The sequence below is a fragment of the Amphibalanus amphitrite genome, unplaced genomic scaffold (genome assembly GCF_019059575.1).
Source record: "Amphibalanus amphitrite isolate SeventyFive unplaced genomic scaffold, NRLGWU_Aamphi_draft 000435F_arrow, whole genome shotgun sequence".
In the NCBI taxonomy this organism is placed as follows: domain Eukaryota; kingdom Metazoa; phylum Arthropoda; class Thecostraca; order Balanomorpha; family Balanidae; genus Amphibalanus; species Amphibalanus amphitrite.
The window spans coordinates 361,873-380,972 of NW_024881929.1; the positions used below are offsets into that span (position 1 = coordinate 361,873).

Below are 19,100 nucleotides of genomic sequence, written 5' to 3' on the forward strand. Positions count from 1 at the left end.
TCTCTCTCAGTTGTCTCAATTGTACCGAGGGTGGGAATCGGCGTGTGTCCTATGTTGTCCATTGGTACGGTGTGCGAATTTGGAATGTCGAGCTTTGCCTGACTGGCAAAGTAGTCGTTTAACAATGTCGCCTTTTCGTAGTCGTCTGTCAGTACTTTTCCGTCAGTCGTTTCTAGCGGTGGAATGATGCTGTCAACTGTCTTACCTGTTAATTTGCGAAGTGTTTGGTGGTACTTGTGCGGGTCTTGTTTGTGCTGTAAGAGTTTCTGAACTTGGCTTTGTATGTGGGTTTGTCTTAGTCGTTTGTTTACCGCCGTTACGATGTTACGCTGATATTTCCATCTTTCCCAGTCGTAAGTGGTCTGAGTCTGTTTAGCCCGTCTGAAGAGTCTGTCACGCTTTCTTATTTGTTTAATCAAATCTGATGTCACCCATGGTTTTTTACGCTGGTTCACTGGTATCTTCTTATGTGGTATTGATGTCTCGGCGGCTTTTAAGATGGCAGATGTGAATTGTTCCGCTGCTATATCTACGTCATTGTCGATAATATGATCCCAGTCCGTGTCTATAAGAAGTCTGGTAAAAAGATCAGCATCAAGTCTCGTATAGTCCCAGATTGTCTTAAACGTAACGTCAGTGTTTGATGAACTGTGTGTTGTACGCAGTGATGTGATTACAGGAAGGTGGTCCAAAGTTGAGAATGCTGAGAGCGTGTCACTGTGTAGAATAATGTCAGTATTATTTGTAAAAATTAAGTCTCTCAGATTACTGACGTTGTCAGTTATGCGTGTTGGCTGTGATATGAGTTGCTTCATGTCTAGCATGTTAAAAGTGTCGTTGAGCTGGCGATCAAAGTTTGTGATGCCACTATGCTTGTGTTTAGTACTATTAAGATATATATTTCCAGCGTTGAAATCCCCTAATATTATTATAGCTGTGGGTGAGTGGGTCTGTGCAAGTGAAACGCTTTCAGTCATTCGATAATGGACTCAATAGCCAATTTATCCTGATCATTCCTTTCCGGCGTGGCCGCCTTGCCGCGCGCTGCATCCGCGTTCCACTCCCCTTTCCTCGGCCCTCTGTGTGCCGGCCGGAAGCGAGTGGTTTCCGGCCGACCCCTCAGCCACCGGGCAATCAGAACAGGTCGATTCCCGGGCTGTCGAACTGCGCATTTGACGCGGCAACAGCAGACGCGCGGCGCGGGTCGGTCTCGGCTCCCGCCCCCTGCCGCGGCGGCGCTCCGAGCCAAACAGACAGGTCTGCTCAGGTCGACGGTGGTGCCCCACCGGGTTCTAAACCACGGCCCGTGAGCTGTGAGCCACGATAGCGGCCTATCTGTCCGGCTCAGGTCGGCTGGGCGTGGCCGGTCGGCCGACACTGCGGCGCTGTGTTGTCACCGTTAGAGTCCATTATCGAGTGATGACGTGGCATTGTCCCCAATCTCGTTATTTGGGCCCCGTGTGTCAACGATGGTGTCATGGTGTCCGTCACCGGTGTCACGGTGTTATTCACCAGATTGGGGCCGGATGGTCCCAGTCTATTACTGGTTCCAGATGGACGTTTAACTTTTACCGTTGGGAGGTTCTAATTAATGTTACTGGCTATCTCTTTCCCACCGGTCTGCTGAATTCCGACGTCCTTTCGTTTGAAAACACGCAATATTGCTGGCTGTTGTCCATATTTCATGTGCAGAAATATGTCCCTTCGTTCCACACAGACCGTCCATTAGCGCCGGCGAAAGGTGTCTGGTGTCGCCCGCCGGCTGACCCCGAGGTTACAAAGAAATTCGGCTCCCTGCTTCATATAAATTTCACCAGAGCCATTAATCATGGAACGTTCTTGCGTCGTATATCACCGTTCTTGATAAATTGTTCACGAGTTGAGACATTTGCGATTAAATGCACCACCCTGACGAGCTGTAATTGGTAGGAAGCGCAGTCTTCATCAGTTATTCATGATTACCATAGCTCCATACCATAGTGTAATGTGTCTTCACCTATAAAGTAAAGTTGGCCCCCTAGACTGAGTCGTTTCGTTGTTTGTTTTCAGGGGAGGATGCGGACGGAGCGCGGCACGGGCTCGGGTACCGCGACTCTGACCCAGACCGGCGCCGCCGGCGACCCGACCGGTAGCCTGAACGGGGACAGGGCGGCCCCGCAGTCGCCCGGGGCGGGATACAGAGCCGGTGAGTGTCCGGTGGGACGAGGTATAGGACCGATGAGTGTCCGATATGGCGGCGTACAGGGCCGGTGAGTGTCTCATGGGGAGTTGTAATAACTACAGAAACTACAGGAACGTTTGAGGTTTCACATAGACTGGCACGTTACACTCTGTTTCGTGAATCCAATGCGAGTTTCATGCTCAGTAAGTGCTCTATGCTGACCAGTTCCTGGGAGTCCTTCACTCCCAGTATTTTCATTCCCATGGTTAAGCGCTGTCAGCTCACTAAATTATTCCGCTGGCGTGTGTCGTGCCAGCATATTGCATACCTCTCTGGAGGATTTTACCCGCTTAGCTTCGCTATTTCAATTACAACAGCGCTCTGTGCTTTATGAGGCAATTAGTTCCTCGAGAGTGGGCGTTTTCAGACATAACACATACGCCCTCGGCGCAGCACTGCCGTCACTGCACGGCGTCCAGTGTCCTCCAGTGCCACTCTGAGAGGTGCTCAGTCCCCGCAGTGTTTATACCCAGTGCGGTGGGTCGATTTCTCACCACATGCCATCACGTTGCCGCCCCAGTGTTGGTTGTGTCACAAAGACGTGACTGCATCTCGTGTCTGTGCGCCGGACTTGCGCGCCGCTTTCTCCAGCCGAGCTAAATATTTGGACCGGTCCGGATGTCCCGCCGCGGCCCGTCACTCTCGCCCGTTTGCAGAAACGGCTCTGTTTGTGGTCTGTCCTCTCGACATGCTTATATCACGACATGTGTACGTCATATTGTGTGCGTATACGTCAGCCTGCCTCAGCTCATGTGTCTGCAAAGAGCGTGTGCCGTTTTCCGTCGGTCCAACCTCCGCACTGCGTCCCTGCCCGCATGCCAGTATTTCCCCGCCCTGGTATACCGTCTCCGCATGTCTGACCGTCTCTCCCAGTTGACCTCTCAACATCACTTAGTCATACCATAGTCATACTTAGTCATCACTTAGTCATACACGACTAGACGCCAGGGGAGTTACCTCTCAGCTCTCCCTCAGCTGCGTATATCGTCCTAACTCCTCCCCACACCCCGCTCCGTCTGACCGACCCCCGCCTGTCCACACAGCGGCGCTCAGTCCGGTCGAGGACGGCAGCCTGTACGACGACGACACAGCCACCTTCAAGTCGGCGCTCTCCTCCTCCGAAGCCATCCGGCGACGGGGTCAGTATCGAGAGAGTCGTTAGCTAGCCTCATACCAGTCGCTGCGGCGGCATCTGTGTCACGCCGAGCTTGTGAATGGCCGGAGCATGCTCTTAGTTAAGCCTTGCAATGGCTGTTTTGTCGATGTTTTTGCGTGGTCTTGCATCATCTTTTTGCGTTGCGCGCCGGCTGTGATGTGTTTTGCAATGTTTGCACACGCCGTAAACCGTTTGTTTGTCAACCTCACGGCCTGCTTGTTGTAGCCAGTCTGCAGAGGCGGACCGCCGGCTTACCAGTCTGTCTCTCTGACCTGACCTGCCCCACGCAGACTCCCCCGCGGCGATGTCGGCGGCCACTGACGGGTCCGGCGATCCCGTGCCGCCGGGAAGCACCAACGGCACTCCTCCGGCGGCCAGCAGCGACCCGGCCCGGCTGTGGCGCGCCGGTGACGGGCGCACTGTGCGAGACCGGCTCGAGCACGGCCTCAGCGGCGGTGGCGACTCGTCCGGGCCGCGCTCGGTCAGTTTCGGCGAGCTGCCTCCCGGACACCACGGCTCACCGGGCGGCGACGCCGGTGGCGGACCCGAGTCGCTCAGTCAGCTCAGCCTGACGCCGCTCGACGATGACTACTACGAGGATTTCACGCTGCCCGGAACCCACGAGGGAGTCATGTCGCGACAGAAGAGTTTCCGGCGCCGTGTGCGCGATACGCCAGTCTCTGAGCCGGACGCTGACCGTATCGAGCACCTGGTGCGGGCGGGCGAGCTGGAGCGGCACGGCAGTATCAGGAGGAAGCTGGTGGCGCCGGCGGCGTCTCTAGGGGACTCCGGCAGTCCGGGCCGGTTCGGCCACGACCTGCGGGAGATCGAGCAGCTGATGGAAGAGGAGGGTGAGCAGGTGGCCATCGATGACCTTCCCAGCCTCGGGCCCGTGCTCGGCGCCTCCACTCCCAAAACCCCCGGCGAGCCGACCGACCAGCCGGCCTCGCTGCCGCCGTTCAGCGACGAACCGCTCAGCATCGAGATGAGCAGCACCATCATGAAAGTGCGCGAGTGTCTGGACCAGGAGAAGCTGAAGGACATTTATACCATCAGCGGTCGGCTGCAGGACATCCTGACCCAGGAGGACATTCAGGAGATCCTGGACCACCCGGAGATGTTCGCGCAGCTGCTGGGTGAGGGTATCCTGGCCGAGCTGCGCAGTTCCATGAGTGAGTCGCAGCATGGCTCGCCGTCACGGCCGGCGGCGGCGGCGGCGGTGACCACGGACGGTCCGTCGTCTGGTTCGGCGAGTCCGGCCAGCGCGCGGCACACCATCACTGTGCAGGCGGAGGTGAGCGCCGAGCAGGCCGAGGACTCTTCCTCGCCCTCCATCTCCCCCTCTCCGTCGTTCGCGGAGAACAGGTCCGCCAGTGTGGTGGATGTGTCGGCTGCCGCGGCTCAGTCCGCAGACGCCGTGTCACCCGTCCCCAGCGAGGCGACGGAGGTCGCCTCTCCGGCCCCCTCCCCGCGCAGCAGGATCCTCCCCCCGGCTGAGCTGACCTCGGATCACGAGTTGACCGCTCCGTCGGACCGCTGCGGACCCTCGTCGTTACCGGCCGAGCCACCGTCTCGCGCCGACGCGGCGTCCCCTCCGCCGGGCCCGCTGTGGAGGAGCGGCTCGCTGCGCCGAATCGGCGGCCACCGGCCGCTGGAGGCGCTCTTTGCCGAGAGTGACGCGCGCCCGGTGGCCGGGCAGAGACGGATCGTGGCGCCCACAATCAGTCTGGACGACTCGGAGACGCCCGAGCGGGACGGTACGTTTGAAGAGCCGGTCGGCAAACCCGCGGACGCCGACAGTGGAGTTAGCGAGACGGGTACTGCTGACTGGCTGGCCAGCCGGGAGAACCTCGAGGCGAGCCGGGAGAACCTCGAGGCCAGCCGGGAGAACCTCGAGGCCAGCCGGGAGAACCTCGAGGCCAGCCGGGAGAACCTCGAGGCCAGCCGGGAGAACCTCGAGGCCAGCCGGGAGAACCTCGAGGCGAGCAGAGAGAACCTCGGTCCGGAGGATGACGCCGAGACACCGTCAACACCAAAGCCTCATAGTCGTCCCAGGCCGTCCCCAGGTAAGGTGTCACGGACGGTGGACGAGGAACACTTACGTGGGATCATGCATGCTTGTGATAATCATAGGCATGTCTTCGATATTTCTTGTGCAGCGTGTGCTGTTGTAAAGCCTGAGGTATGCTCAGTTTCCAGTCACAATGTTTAGCCGAAGCACAGCCATACTTCATTTGTTAGAGATGAGATGCTGACCACTGTGGCCAGGTCTGTTCAGGCATCCCCGACCTGAGTACTGATGGGCTGTACCGACTTAACTTATATCATTATCTGAGGCCTTTTCAACAAGGCATGCACCTCCGCTTTAGTCTATGCTTTTTCGTGAGTTCACTCACGTTTTTGCCTAAATGCTCTAATGAAATGAGCCTAAAGGGGTTTAGGTGTGACCGTTGGGATGTGATATACGTTTGCTATTTTCTACAAGCAAATGGCGTGCCCGCTCTAATAAAACATTTTCGCTCATAGACACACACTCACCAGTCACCACGATGCCTAACTCCCATCACACTCTAATTACGCCCCCCCCCCCCTAGACCGGCCGTCCACCCTGAGCGGGGCGCCCCGGCGCAAAAAGATCAGCGTCTCGGCGGACGTGCTGGCCGACCAGGACACCATGTCGGGCTCGAGTCAGCTGGAGAGTGAGGATGACGGGGCGGCCACGCCGACCGAGGCGCTCGCCACATCCGAGCTGCTGGATACACTCACTCCGGACGACATCGAGACGCCCGACGAACTGGAGGCCAGCATCTTGGAGCGTGAGTTGGAGGCCGGGGAGGGAGAGGGGTGAGGGGAGGGAGGCAGGCCAGGCCAGCATCATGGAGCGTGAGTTGGAGGAGGGAGAGGAGAGAGGTGAGGGGAGGGAGGCCAGGATCACGGAAATGATTTCATTTTCGACTTTTGAAGTTCGTGATTTATGCGAGATAAAGGGCATGATAAATGACTAGCAATAATGTAGAGTGTAGACCGTTTAATTGTATTGAAGGAAGACAATGAAACTCCCAGTCTAAAACACAATTATTCTCATTCTGAATAAATGAACCGAATATCCCATTGACCGTTCCAATTGGTATTAAGCCAGTCGTGACATGGATTAATTTTAGTAAGCCATTGTAAGGTCCGGTTCTCATCGTGGCTCTGTGTAATAAAACAGATGTGCAGCAATCGAGCACTAAATTTAGAACTATCAATGTTTCAGTTGACTGCTCTCTAGAAATGCGCCACTTGGCTTCACTACTTTCTGCTTTTGTGCTGTGTCCGCTCGTCACAATTGGCTTGTCGGGTCTCATCGATTATGTATGCTGTTTGCGTCTGTAATTAGGCAGATGGGGCTTGATGTGCGTTGAACGGTCTCTTGCTAGCGTATAACGCTCGGGAGACGATTCGGAAGCGCCCCCCTACCGTGAAATGCCATCGATCAATGTAAACAAACACATACCAGTTACCGATCACCGTGAGGCTATACCAACAACGCGAGTTCCCTGTGGAGCCGTCTGCATATTTAGGCCGCGAGATTGTAATGTTTTCGTCTTTATCCATGTTATTCATGTCGTGTCAATATTCGGCTTTCGTCACCTCCAATATCTCCATCAGGTCATGGTTGCCACCATCATCGTTGACTCAGTCTTGGCGTCTGTCGCTGTTTTTAAAGTCGCCAATGCTCCCATCCCCCGATCCCTGCGGCGTCTTGTCCTGCCGTGCTTTATTGTTGCTTCAGCCACCGAAATGTTCCCCATTCTCGGACACTTCCCCGCACAGTTGGCAGTTGTGGTGTATGTGACGCACCCAGCCCTGAGACGTCCAGTCCTCTGTTGGTCAATTTCGCCTGCTGAGCCGATCCGAGAGTATAAATAATGCCGACTGTGTGAGCCAGTGAATTGTGATCCCCTGGTCCCCCAGCCCCTGACACTCCCTATCCCTCTCTGTGGGTCAGGTATGCCGCCGGTAGATACGATCCCCGAGTACACTGCGCTGACGTGTGGGCCTCCCCCTGCCCCCGAGTCACTCTGACCCTCTGTCTGCCCTGCTCAGGTCTTCCGCCGGCGGAGCCAATACCCGAGTACACGGCCCGGGAGGAGATAAACGACGAGCGCGCGTGGCGCAGCTGTGTCGTGGCCGGCCTGGAGAGGCGGATAGACATGAAGGTCATCGAGCCCTACAAAAAGGTCAGACAGGGGTGACGGAGCTCAGTGTTTTGGAAGGGGTTAGAGGAGAAGGAAGCCAGACAATACCGATTCGTCGGCAAGAGTATCACGTAGTGTAGTTTTTCGGGTATCATTGAAGCTTGAAAGGTTTTTGACTGGGGAGTAAAACTCGGTCCTGCTATTGCCAAATGACATCGTCGATAAGATATGCCGAAGCAATGTAACGTTATTGTAATCTGAGCGTTCTATCTCGCCGCTGAGAAAGTCCCTGGTACATTCAGTCAATCTTTATCAGTTCTCTGTGTGCTGTCACTGACCGTGTGCCTCCGGAATGCTGACAAACATGTGCCCCGCCCTCATCTCCTGGTGCTGTCCCACGGCGGATACAGAGGTTAACCGCTGACCTGTGCCCCGCTCTCAATTTCCTCAGGTACTGTCACACGGCGGGTACCTGGGACTGGAGGACGAGTTCTGACCTGTGTCCCGCTCTCAATTTCCTCAGGTGCTGTCCCACGGCGGGTACCTGGGCCTGGAGGGTGACCAGGCCATCATTGTGTTCTCCGCCTGCTACCTGCCCGACCGCAGTCGGAGAGACTACTCGTACGTCATGGACAACCTCTTCCTGTGAGTACGGAGACGAAGGTATAGGGTGATTGGCTTGGCTGGCTCTGAAGAAAGTCAAGGAATTGAGCTCTAAACTCTGGCAAATTATTCATACGCTGACGACGCACATGATGGTGATATTTAGTACAAGGATCGGCAATGGTAACTGATGCTAACTGCAAATGGTCTAGGTCCATACGAGAATGCAGTGCTGGAGGGTGGATCAGTTAGATTTCTGCCAGTCTGGGTTCTCTTCTGTCTGGGGGATTAGCAAAGACACGGGATTCTGTACTGTTCGTATACCAACATGCCAATCACGTACACATTCCCACAAAATGTCATAAAATCCAGGGTCACTGTTCAAAGCCCCCAGCCCTGTCCGGGTCGCAGCTGGTACAAACTTTCATCATTCGCTCCGAACGTGGCCCAATTTCAGCCGGCGCGTCTCTCATGCCCCTACAATCGCCTCACGGGCGTTACTCCTGCTGCTCTGCCCCTCTCGGCGTTCTCTAACCCCTCCCTCTGTCTGACGGCTCTCACCGCACCCAACAGGTACGTTCTGACGACGCTGGATTCGCTGATCGCCGAGGATTACATCCTGATCTACCTGCACGGCGCCACCCAGCGCTCCTGTATGCCGTCGTTCGGCTGGCTGAAGCGCTGCTACCAGATGGTGGACCGGCGTCTGAGGAAGAACCTCAAGGGGCTCTACCTGGTGCACCCCACCTTCTGGGTGAAAACCATCGTGGCTCTGACCAGGCCCTTCATCAGGTGTGTTAGCTGGGGAGGCGGGATAGGACGGGAGTGGGACCCATTAGAGCGAAATAAGATGGTGAGTGGGATAGCGGGTATTTTGTGGTGGCGACTTGGATAATCTTACAGCAACGAATAATTAGGGTGCAACCAATGGTTCTTCGCCTATCTCACATTCCATAGAGATGATCATTGCCGTTTTCTTCAATGAATTACGACGTGTGCCTGTATTTATGAGGCAGTGGGTCGTTACTGATAGCGATTCCGGCGGGATTATCAGTCTGGCACGAGCTTATCGTGATTTGTGGCGAAGTTGAGATATTACTGAGGTCTACTTGAGACGGGGCTCTTACAAAAAGTGGCTCTTTCCGTGTTGAGTACTTTGTATTATTGGAAGTTGCAGTTAATGTTTCAATTACATTGATGCCTTGCATGGTGTTCCTACGTGCGCACTGCGCATTTACTTCCCACGAACAACAATGCGTCCTTTTGGTTGATGCGCATTGCTAACCGTATATCTACCGACTGTGTATGTGGATTGAACCGCCTTTCTCACCCCCCAATCCCGCGATTTTCACAGTTCAAAGTTCAGCCGCAAACTGCGGTTTGTCGCCAGTCTGATGGAGCTCAGTCAGCTGCTGCCCATGGATCACGTGTGCATCCCCGACCGCGTCAAACAGTGAGTGGCGCCGGTCACGTGACAGCTGCGGGGGCGTGCTATGGGGGCACAGCGGGACTGCAGGGGGAGAGCTTGTGATGAGTTTTCTGCTTGCGGGTGGGACTATGCCAGGGGCTTAAAATTAGCCGTGGAGCAGCGTTTAAGGCAAGATTCACCGTCCTTCAGTCTTGCCCAGGGAATCTGAGTGAAGTGGCTGTGACTGTTTTAGTCCGTTGTCTGGATGGCGTGAGCTGTAATTGACATGGTTTTCGTAACAAATTGATGTCATGCAACTGCAGTGATTCATTCAATGCAGTCGCACGGAGGCTTGTATCCCTCTTAGATCTTGTAACACTGATACTCAGGGAACATGGGAAGCGGGTTGTACGATTCTTCTAACAACTGTTTGTTCGAATTTTGTGAAGTTCCAGTGTAAACACCAGTGTTGTCCCGTGTTCATCCCTGGGGAGTTTGCTTCGGCAGGGTCGATTATGCTCAGCTGGCCAGTTCTCGGATGTGCAGCTGACTGTATCGCGATCAATTGTCCGATCTTCCCGCGTCTGTCCAGTCGGGTGTCTACTAACAATTTACTCAGTCGGACCCCCTAACTCTTCCTTCCAGGTTCCAGTCTCGATTAGACACCTAACCCTTCTCTCTGCTTTCACGCTAAGATACGATGAGATAAAAGCGAGCCTGCAGGTAAAGACACGCACCGACGGTAGAGGTAACTGGCTCTGTGGCATGTCGGTCCGAGTCGCACGGGAACTGAGAGTGACCGAGTGACCCCCCCCCCCCGTCACCCCCTCCCCAGGGCGGCCGAGCCCGCCTCCACCCCGTTTGCATGGCTGTTGGCATGCGTCGGAGGCAGCTCGTGTTACCACTGCGTGGCCGGTAGGTGTCGCTCTCGCGAGCGCCGTGTGTTCTGGGACGCTCAGGGGCGGGTGGCGCCACCTGTTGACGCTGGCTGCATGTCAAACTGCCGCGGACAGACGCTGGGTGGCGCAGTGGTCGCGCAAGTTGACGGCGCGGAAGGATGGGCTGCACGAAATTGACGCTGTTTCAAGAGCGAGGAGATCGCGTTGGTGTGCGGAGAGCTTCATGAATATCGCGCCTGGCCTGTCAAGGAAATGTTCATTCGTCTTACAGTTTCGGCTGATCGCTGAGGCCGACGTAAAACGTCGTAATAAAGTAACGAAATGACAGTGTGCCACAAAACAAAAATACGTTGGGGTCCAATTGTTTCGTTCCCTTTACATAGTATGAGCGAGCAGTAATTAATGTGTGTAACCCTTATCTTTGGGGCATCGAGTGGAGCATGTGTGAAACGTAGCGCTTCCTGTCGTCTAAACTAAACCCTGGAGCCCGTCGAGCAACACATCGAATTATTCGCGCCGCCAATCGTTTGACATGTCACTGTCACTAGCATGCTGCTGCTAGGCGCTATCGTATTTGCGAATGAACTGTGGCTTGGGTAGATTCGAATCACCTGTCGTCATCTTTGGATGGCGTTACTCTTAAAAATGTAATTCGGTACCTTTTTATTCGCTGCCGGCTGCGATAAGTGAACTAGAAAATGCTAGGACACTCAGGACAGGTACCGCCTGCCAGCTCGATTCTAAGTCCTCCAATCATTTTTCACGTCACCCCAGCCCTCGGCCACTGCAGATGATTGTCCCCTTGGGACCTCCTGACGGAGGACCATAGCCAAGGGGCTCCCTGTGGCGTAGGTAGCTCAACCGGCCTCCAAGGCAGCCACTAGGTCGGCGTCCCACAGGCCACTGCAGATCCCATGCTCCGGCGTTCCTCCCCTCACCGTGGCGCGGCGAGACAGCTGGCTTGCACGAGGAGCATGGTTCCAACGACCTCCCGCTGTGGCTCCTGTGGTTACTGTGGTGGCCGCAGGATGTGTGCCGATTCGCCCAGTGGTTCATGTGTAAATGCTATGCGCCACCAGCATTCAGTTCATATGCATGATGCTTTTTATGTTACGATGTGTTTGGTGAGGCCGATGTTACGACGTTCTTTGCATTGTATGCTGGATTCTGAAGGTGTTTGTCGTTGCCGGTGTTTATATCGATGTTATAGCTGTTTAGGGTAATGGGAAATGTGTAGTCATTTCACGAAACATTAAGTTAATTTGAACGTTGCAACTTTAAATGTTTGTCGACCATCGCGTAGCGTTCTTTATAAGTCGTCGTATTTTTAACTTTTAAAGACATAGAAGTTGTCGCTCTATTTTGATATGATTCGGCTTACCACAGTTGCACAAAATTTATGTTGAATGTCCACACTGGCTTTGTTTCCTTAGCGGCTTTTTGTTACCCACTCCAGCACCGCCGCACCCCGCCAGCTTAGTGCGACATCACCCACCTGTCTCGCATCTTTCACCGATAATTCAACACAAGTCACAAGTGTGAGATTAATTTTATTCAATATCCATCGCGTGACATGTGTGTTGTTCTATCTTAGCCGTAATTGACACTGCCCAATCATTTTTCAGACTAGACTTCCAGCTGATGATCGCTGAACGAAAGAAACAACTCGGCATACGCTAACCACTGGGCCGTCTTCACTGCTGCGATCTGTCAGCGGGACGGAGAAGCTTCAGTTCACCGTACTGCCGCCGCCCGTATGGACTGCGGCGGCAGGATGATGCTGCACCAGTCTAGTCGCGAGAACTGGCGAGGAATGGGATGAAACTATCCCGGAGACTTCGATTTGATACCGGCTGCCCGAGAGGGGCGGGGAGGTTCTGAAACATTGTTCTCAAACGAGACACCGCCATCCCTCCCTCTGCCCAGCTGTGACGGTAGTGACGCGAATCACAGCCGTCGCCGAGACGCGATATGTGCATTCCATTTTTTGTGTTTGGGTCGCCCGTGTGAACGCGCTGTCTCTGTGAAGTCACGTGAGTGAGTTTGTTACTGTACCGCTTGCGACGAATATGACCGCGGAAACGGCGGCTGGGCGGACATGTGAACCAAGGCCGTATGAGAGGTGAACAATATAATATCGTGGAGAAGTGTACCTATGGGGATGCAACGTCGCCTTAATTTTGATGGTATTTAAACGATTGTTAACATTTGTAGTACTTCTCGTACGTTATCCTTAACAGCAGAATATGAGAGAAAGGGATCACAATTGAAATACATGTGTGATGTGAACGACGCTTTGTAATTATTTCCATTGTGTCAATCTGCTAGGCCTACATCGATAACTGGCATGCGCCGCATGAATTTCTTAGCTCGACATTCTGTTCGAAATAAGATGTACGTGTGTGATGCCAATGTCTAAACTCTAATGATCGTAATTCGTTTCACCACACCCCTTTCCCCAAGCACGTATCACAGTCTCGCACACATTTTAACCCGCGCCCGGCTGGGGGTCCTGGATTTCCACGCCCTGCTGGGGGGGGGGGGGTGTTTGAACACCCCCCCCCTTCTAACTCGGGCTCTGGGCCACGTAGCGATACGCGGAAGGCGGCGTTCGAAAGAGCGTCAAAAATAATGAGGAAATAACTTCGGTCAATTTTTTGGTCAGGTCAAAGGTCAGGTCACCAGAGGTCATTGAAGGCAAATTTTCGCCGATTTCCAGGTCGAATGTCGAAAATTTCCAAGAAGCCAACGCATAACTCGGGAACCAATAGAGCTACAGCGCCGCGGAAAAGCGCATTCGATAGCCCTATTAACGCCCTTTCTGAGTAATTTTCTCAGATTTGACCTAACGTCAACGGTTTTGCCTGCAGCGGGCAAAAACTGCAAAAATAGCCGATTTTTTCGGAAACAGTTTTTCTGCAATAACTTTTGACCCAAGCATTGTACGAGCTTACTTTTACCGGCATCGTGTTCCTCTCGTCAAGACGCATCGAACGAACTATAATTTGACATTGAAAGGTCAACTTGAAAATTTGACCTCAGGTCAAGGTCATGACCTGACCGGAAAGGGCCATGTTGCATATCAGTCGATCCGTATCGTCGAGCTGAACACATCTAAGGCGTTTTCATCGCTCTAGCATGCCTCTATCAAAAGTTATTTGCGAAAAACTGTTAGATACCATTCGTGACCTAAGATGACCTCAGGGCATAAACAGGGGTCACAGACACCATTTTCATGTTCAGTGTGTCTAAACCACTTGTAATTCAGTGTTTGGGAGTGTTTATAATGTCTTTCGTCCAAAACAGGCGCATTTCAATTTTCTCCCATTGACTTATCCCAGCTAACAGGAAACGTTACTACAACGTTGTCACAACGTCGTGTTTCGGTAAGTTGCGAAATTACGTTTTAATTACGTTGTAGCAACGTTCTGAACGTTGTGAAGCCATGGTTTGGTCCGAAAGTCGTGGTAAAACGTCGTGACAACGTTTTATTGGTACGTTGCAGCAACCGCGCACTTGCAGCATTATATTTTGATAATGCATGGTGACATATATGGCCATATAATGCATTTCCTTTGACTTTCAATGCGCATATTCAGTTTTCATCGTTAAATTTGACATATTTTAACACTTGGACTGTTCACGTTGTCAGCTGGTGGTCGCCAACACGTTGTTAAAACGGTTTTTCACAACCTTGACATTATAGGTACTGAATAATTAGCGGTGTTTTTACAAGTAAATTCTGATACCTTTCTCTCTCTATCTCTCTCTAATATATATATATATATATATATATATATATATATATATATATATATATATATATATATATATATATATATATATATATATATATATATATGCAAGTCTGATTGAACACAATCGCACTTCTTTCATTGATAAGCTTCTTTTGTAGCTTCTCAAGTGAGCGTACCACCGCACACTGGGCCGATCGCCAGGTCTAGCACGACATGGGTAAAAAAATCGAACTTTGTGGATGTGCAATGAAACCTATACCAATTTGTTCAAAAATGATCATACTACATTGCTGTGGTCTTTGTTTTCCAACACAATTGCTATTTCATGGCGAAAACTCAGCTTAAACACGAACTTCGGAATCGTTTGGACCGAACTCGTCCCCCGCACTCTTCGACAACGTATCTTTGATCCACGAAAACAATCACAATTTGAGGAGGAATTCCACATCTATATACATCAAACGATAGCTCCGGGTCTGCAGAACACACACAACCACATGAAAATGGCAAACTCTTACTTGGTTATGATGTATTGGCACCGCAAAGATTTAAAGACGAAAATGTAATTCCACATAATTGATGTCACACACAAATAGACTTTTAAAAAAAGTACCGCAGAGTACCGCTTCGAAAATCTCGCTACATGTCAATGATTCATTGCACTACAAGATCCAACAGTCATTTTTTGCGACTTTTTGCGACTTTGGATGTAGCAGCCAAACATCAACCCGCGCCGGACCGGTGCTCGGCGTCAAACGCGCCGGGCCGGGAGGTGTTGATTGAACACTCCCCTTCTAACTCGGCTCTTGGGCCACATAGCGACACGTAGTAAGTGGCATTCGAAAGAGCGCCCGAAATCCCAGATGGAGTAATTAGTCATTTCTAGGTCAGGTCAAAGGTCACGTCACCAGAGGTCATCAAAGGTAAAATGTTGCATATATCAACATTTCTCGAAAACCGGCCCTTACCTCGGGGACCAATAGAGCTACATCGTCGCGGAAAAGTGCATTCAATTGCTCTTTTAGCGGTCTTTCTGAAATAAGCCCTCAAATTTGGCTTAACCCTCGCCCCTAGTGGTGTTTTTCCAGCCGCGAACGTATAGAAGGGGTCCGTTGGACCCCCCGCCGTTTCGCCCCTGATCGAGCTAGAGCTTCGCGGAAAAGACGAGCGTGTTGCCCGTGACAAGAGGAAGCTGATGATACCCAATTGTAAGGTCCTAGGTCATCGGTTGACCTTCCAGGTCAGGTCAATGACTCAAAAGTCGGGAAAATCGGGACCTGTTAGAACGTCGTTAAGGGTGGCTGCTATGGTTTTTTTGGGTGCTGATCACGAATATAATGTTATTTACGATCATAGATGATGTCTTCATACATTTAGGTCAGGTCGGGTCAGGTCAGGTCAGGTCAACCAGTAAGGGTTTTGCCGGGTATTTGCAGTACCTAGGTGGCAACCGCCTCTGACAGCTTTGTAACATGTTACGAAGGCACCAAAGCTACATAGTAAATGTTCAAATGGTTGCTAGATTCGAATTCAGCTCCAAAAACTAGCCTAGAAACATGTAAAACTCGAAAAAGTAAACCAAGGTCATCAAAGGTCAATGACCTTACCTGACCTTCTGGTAACCTTGACACCCACCCTAATGCATGGGAGCAACATAATATCCCATGTTTGAACGCTTTAAACCAAGAAAAGACTGCAAACCCGCGGCTAATGCGAGCCGACATACGCTGAATCGCGATTCCGGCCAAACATCGTCTCGAAAGAAGGTCACAGGTCAAAGATCATTAACCCTCGCCGGACCTATTGGTTTTCTACATACGCGCCGGCCGAGGGGGGGGGGGCGGGTACGACCCCCCCTCGCCGTTTCGCCCCTGGTGGAGATAGCGCGTCGCGGAAAAAACGAACGTGTGCGCCGTTACGAGACGCAGAGATTGGTACCCAATTTTAAGGTCCTAGGTCAACCGGTGACCTCTGAGGTCAGGTCAAGTGCCCCAGGGTACGGTTCAGTTTTTGGTGAATAACTTCGCAAAAAACGGCCGCAGAGCCGCGATTTTGGCAGCATCGTGTTCGCCTCGCTCAATCGCGTCGAATGATATACTTTTTGTTCGGGTCAGGTCAACTTGGGGTGTTGACCTCAGGTCAAGGTCAGGTCAGCACCTTAAGGTCACGAAGTTGGTCGAAAGAGGTCATGTCGCATATCATTCGATTCGGCAGGTCTTCCTGAGTCCATTGGTGGCTTCCCCGACTCGCTAGCTCAATTTGATCAAGAGTTATTGACGAAAAACTAATATGACCATGATGACGTCATAAATGACGTCACGAAAGGTCAACATTGCAAAAGTGACTCATCAAACCTTGCAAGGAGTGCATCAAATCACGATTCTGTGTGCTTGAGATAGTTGGAGATCGTTCCTGGAGCCAGAATAGCAGTTTGAATTTTTCCCCATTGACTTATAATGGTGAGGTCACGAAAATGACCTGACCTCATATGACCTTTAGGAAAAATCCGAGATTTACAAGTTGTGAGACTCATAATGGATACTAGATCCTGCAAGTTTCATTTCCCTGTGACATCTCCTCTGGCAGTGAGGGCGTTGCGAAGTTGCGACACCTGAAGACCGTGCAGAGGTTCACTTATGACGTCATAGGTCAGTGACCTGACCTGACCCGAAAATGCGGTTGGTGTCAAAAGATCCGGCTTGAATCAAAGGTCAGGTATGCCAAGTTTCAGCTCTCTATCGCCAGCGTGTTCGGAGCTATCGCGAAAAAACCCTATGGGGGGGCGGCACCCGCCCCCCCCCCCTCGGCCGGCGAGGGTTAAGGTCAGGGTCATGAAATTTTCAGGTTAGCTGTAAAAGTAGTTATCGCGAGGGTACTGAAAGTTTCGTTGCGATCGGCCGCTTTTTACGCGAATTACTCGCGAAAAACCAAGGGTTCCGTTCGAAGATTCAGGCCCTGTCGCGCTAGAATGGCATATCGGCCCACTGTGCACCGCTTTTGCAGTATGGCTGAAGCCGCTAATTAAGTCACCAATTAATGTCATAAGTTACTTTAAACTGTAGTTATAGTTAGGTAGAGTTATAGTCTGGTGTGTCCGTATTATTTAAAGTTCGTTCTCGCGACCGGTTTCGTTATATTCCATAACATTTTCAAGCAAAACGAACAAAATTACACCCTACACATAAATAAAAGCAAATAAGTGTTTTGCGAGCCAATACCCAAGACCTTTTGACAAATTGTCTCGCTAAAATCGATCTACGTCTCGCATCCTATTTCAGTTGGCACCACGCAGGAAAGGAGCCACTAAATGGATTGAATTGATTGCTGCCTAACTATACATATATATATATATATATATATATATATATATATATATATATATATATATATATATATATATATATATAACATGTGTAAATTGCAAAGCGTCATTGGCATGTTTTGCAACATCACAGGCGGAGCTAGAGGCTTGCAACTATCCCTATGTAAACGCGACTGTTATCCGCGGCTGCCAGCAAGCCACGCGGGCCGCCACTCAGGCGAACGGTGGCTCGCGCCCTGACCTCGCCTGAGGGGCCGTGACGTCAGTGTCACCGGCCGGCGTATCAGAGCCAGCCGGCCGAGCCGCAGTCTACGCGGCGCGAGCGAGCAGTGAGGGCCGGCGGCGGGCGCGGCTGAGATAGCTGGAAGATGAAAGATAGCGCCAGTTGTCTGCGTTTGATGCGATTGTTGCTTTGACTGGTAAGTCAAAGTACCATTTACGAGTAGCATTTGCAAGATTGCGCCTTGTAATATCGTGCGGTCTAGGCTATAGTTCATTGTAGCTCTAGCCTCTAAGGTGTTGACATGTTTGATCTAGCCTGTCGCACTGTTACGGAAAGTGGTGCAGGTATTTTTGTGATTTTTTCATGAATTGAATGTCTGATTTTCCCTCATGTCTTCCCGCAGACGTCCTGCAACTCGTCAGCGCGCCTTGTGGCAGGCCTACTGTCGGCAATGCGGTAGCGAAGTGGCTGTCCGGAAGCTGCGACCGGAACGGGGGGTGCGCAGACCGTCTAGTCAGGCACTGCCAGCTGCCTAGGGACATCGAGGCCGCAAATGAGCCGGTGCCTAACGGTCCGCCGAGTGATCCTCCCAGCGAGGGTTAGTGAAGAAGTGAACTTCCACCAGTTCTGGCGTGCTAGCGGCTAGCGCCAGAGCCAGTAGAACCCGATTCCGTCCCACGCCCCCATGGGGGCGCCCCTGGGCCCCATGCCTTATCACCGATGCCGCCGCCGTCGTTTTTTTTTTTTTTTTGTAAATTGACCTGTATGATGTATTGAAATATGCACTTCTTACATGCCTTTTTTTACAAGTCTAGAGAACGGGAAGAGAGCGTCGGAAACACATTCTGAGTATGTTGCGAACACGTTGAGAGGGCGTTGCGAAAATGTTTAGGACGTTTACTCAGGGTCGCAGGGACGGCAATACGAAGTAGCGACAACGTGGTGCGCACGTGATAAAAACGTCGCAGAGACGTTGCCAAAGCGTTCTATACTCCTTGTAGTCACGTTGCGGAAACGTGGTGACAACGTTCCAGAAACACTGTTGGTACGTTACAGAAAACATTTCATAACGTTGGCGGGACGTTGTAAGAACAGTTTTGGGACGTCACGGCCACGTTACAGAAACGTTGTGATGACATTCAAATGCATGGTCGGATGACGTTGTCACGCCGTTGTCTGGAGTCTACAAAATTACGTTGTCACAACGATAAATCGGGACGTTGTGGTAACCATTTGACAACGTTTAAACGACGTTGTAACAACGGCAAATTGTTAGCTGGGATAATGGTGAGGTCGCAAAATTGACCTGACCTTAGGTCATCGATATCA

General features: G+C 51.8%; 1 protein-coding gene across 5 annotated transcripts in view; it reads left to right on the forward strand.

Moving 5' to 3' along the window:
- The window catches only part of LOC122391398, a 58,194-nt gene extending 45,437 nt beyond the window's left edge, over positions 1-12,757 (forward strand). For 3 of the 5 annotated variants that reach the window (XM_043385250.1, XM_043385252.1, XM_043385251.1), the window contains exons 13-21: positions 2,050-2,185; positions 3,265-3,360; positions 3,668-5,443; positions 5,972-6,193; positions 7,467-7,600; positions 8,082-8,203; positions 8,735-8,953; positions 9,516-9,614; positions 12,094-12,757. In XM_043385250.1, the coding sequence (XP_043241185.1) occupies positions 2,050-2,185; positions 3,265-3,360; positions 3,668-5,443; positions 5,972-6,193; positions 7,467-7,600; positions 8,082-8,203; positions 8,735-8,953; positions 9,516-9,614; positions 12,094-12,148 (2,859 nt within the window). In that variant the 3' untranslated portion in view covers positions 12,149-12,757. Of the gene's footprint in view, positions 1-2,049; positions 2,186-3,264; positions 3,361-3,667; positions 5,444-5,971; positions 6,194-7,466; positions 7,601-8,081; positions 8,204-8,734; positions 8,954-9,515; positions 9,615-10,214; positions 10,293-12,093 lie in introns of all 5 variants that reach the window. The other 2 variants (XR_006258340.1, XM_043385253.1) reach the window with 2 other exon arrangements.
- Positions 12,758-19,100: the final 6,343 nt, after the last annotated feature.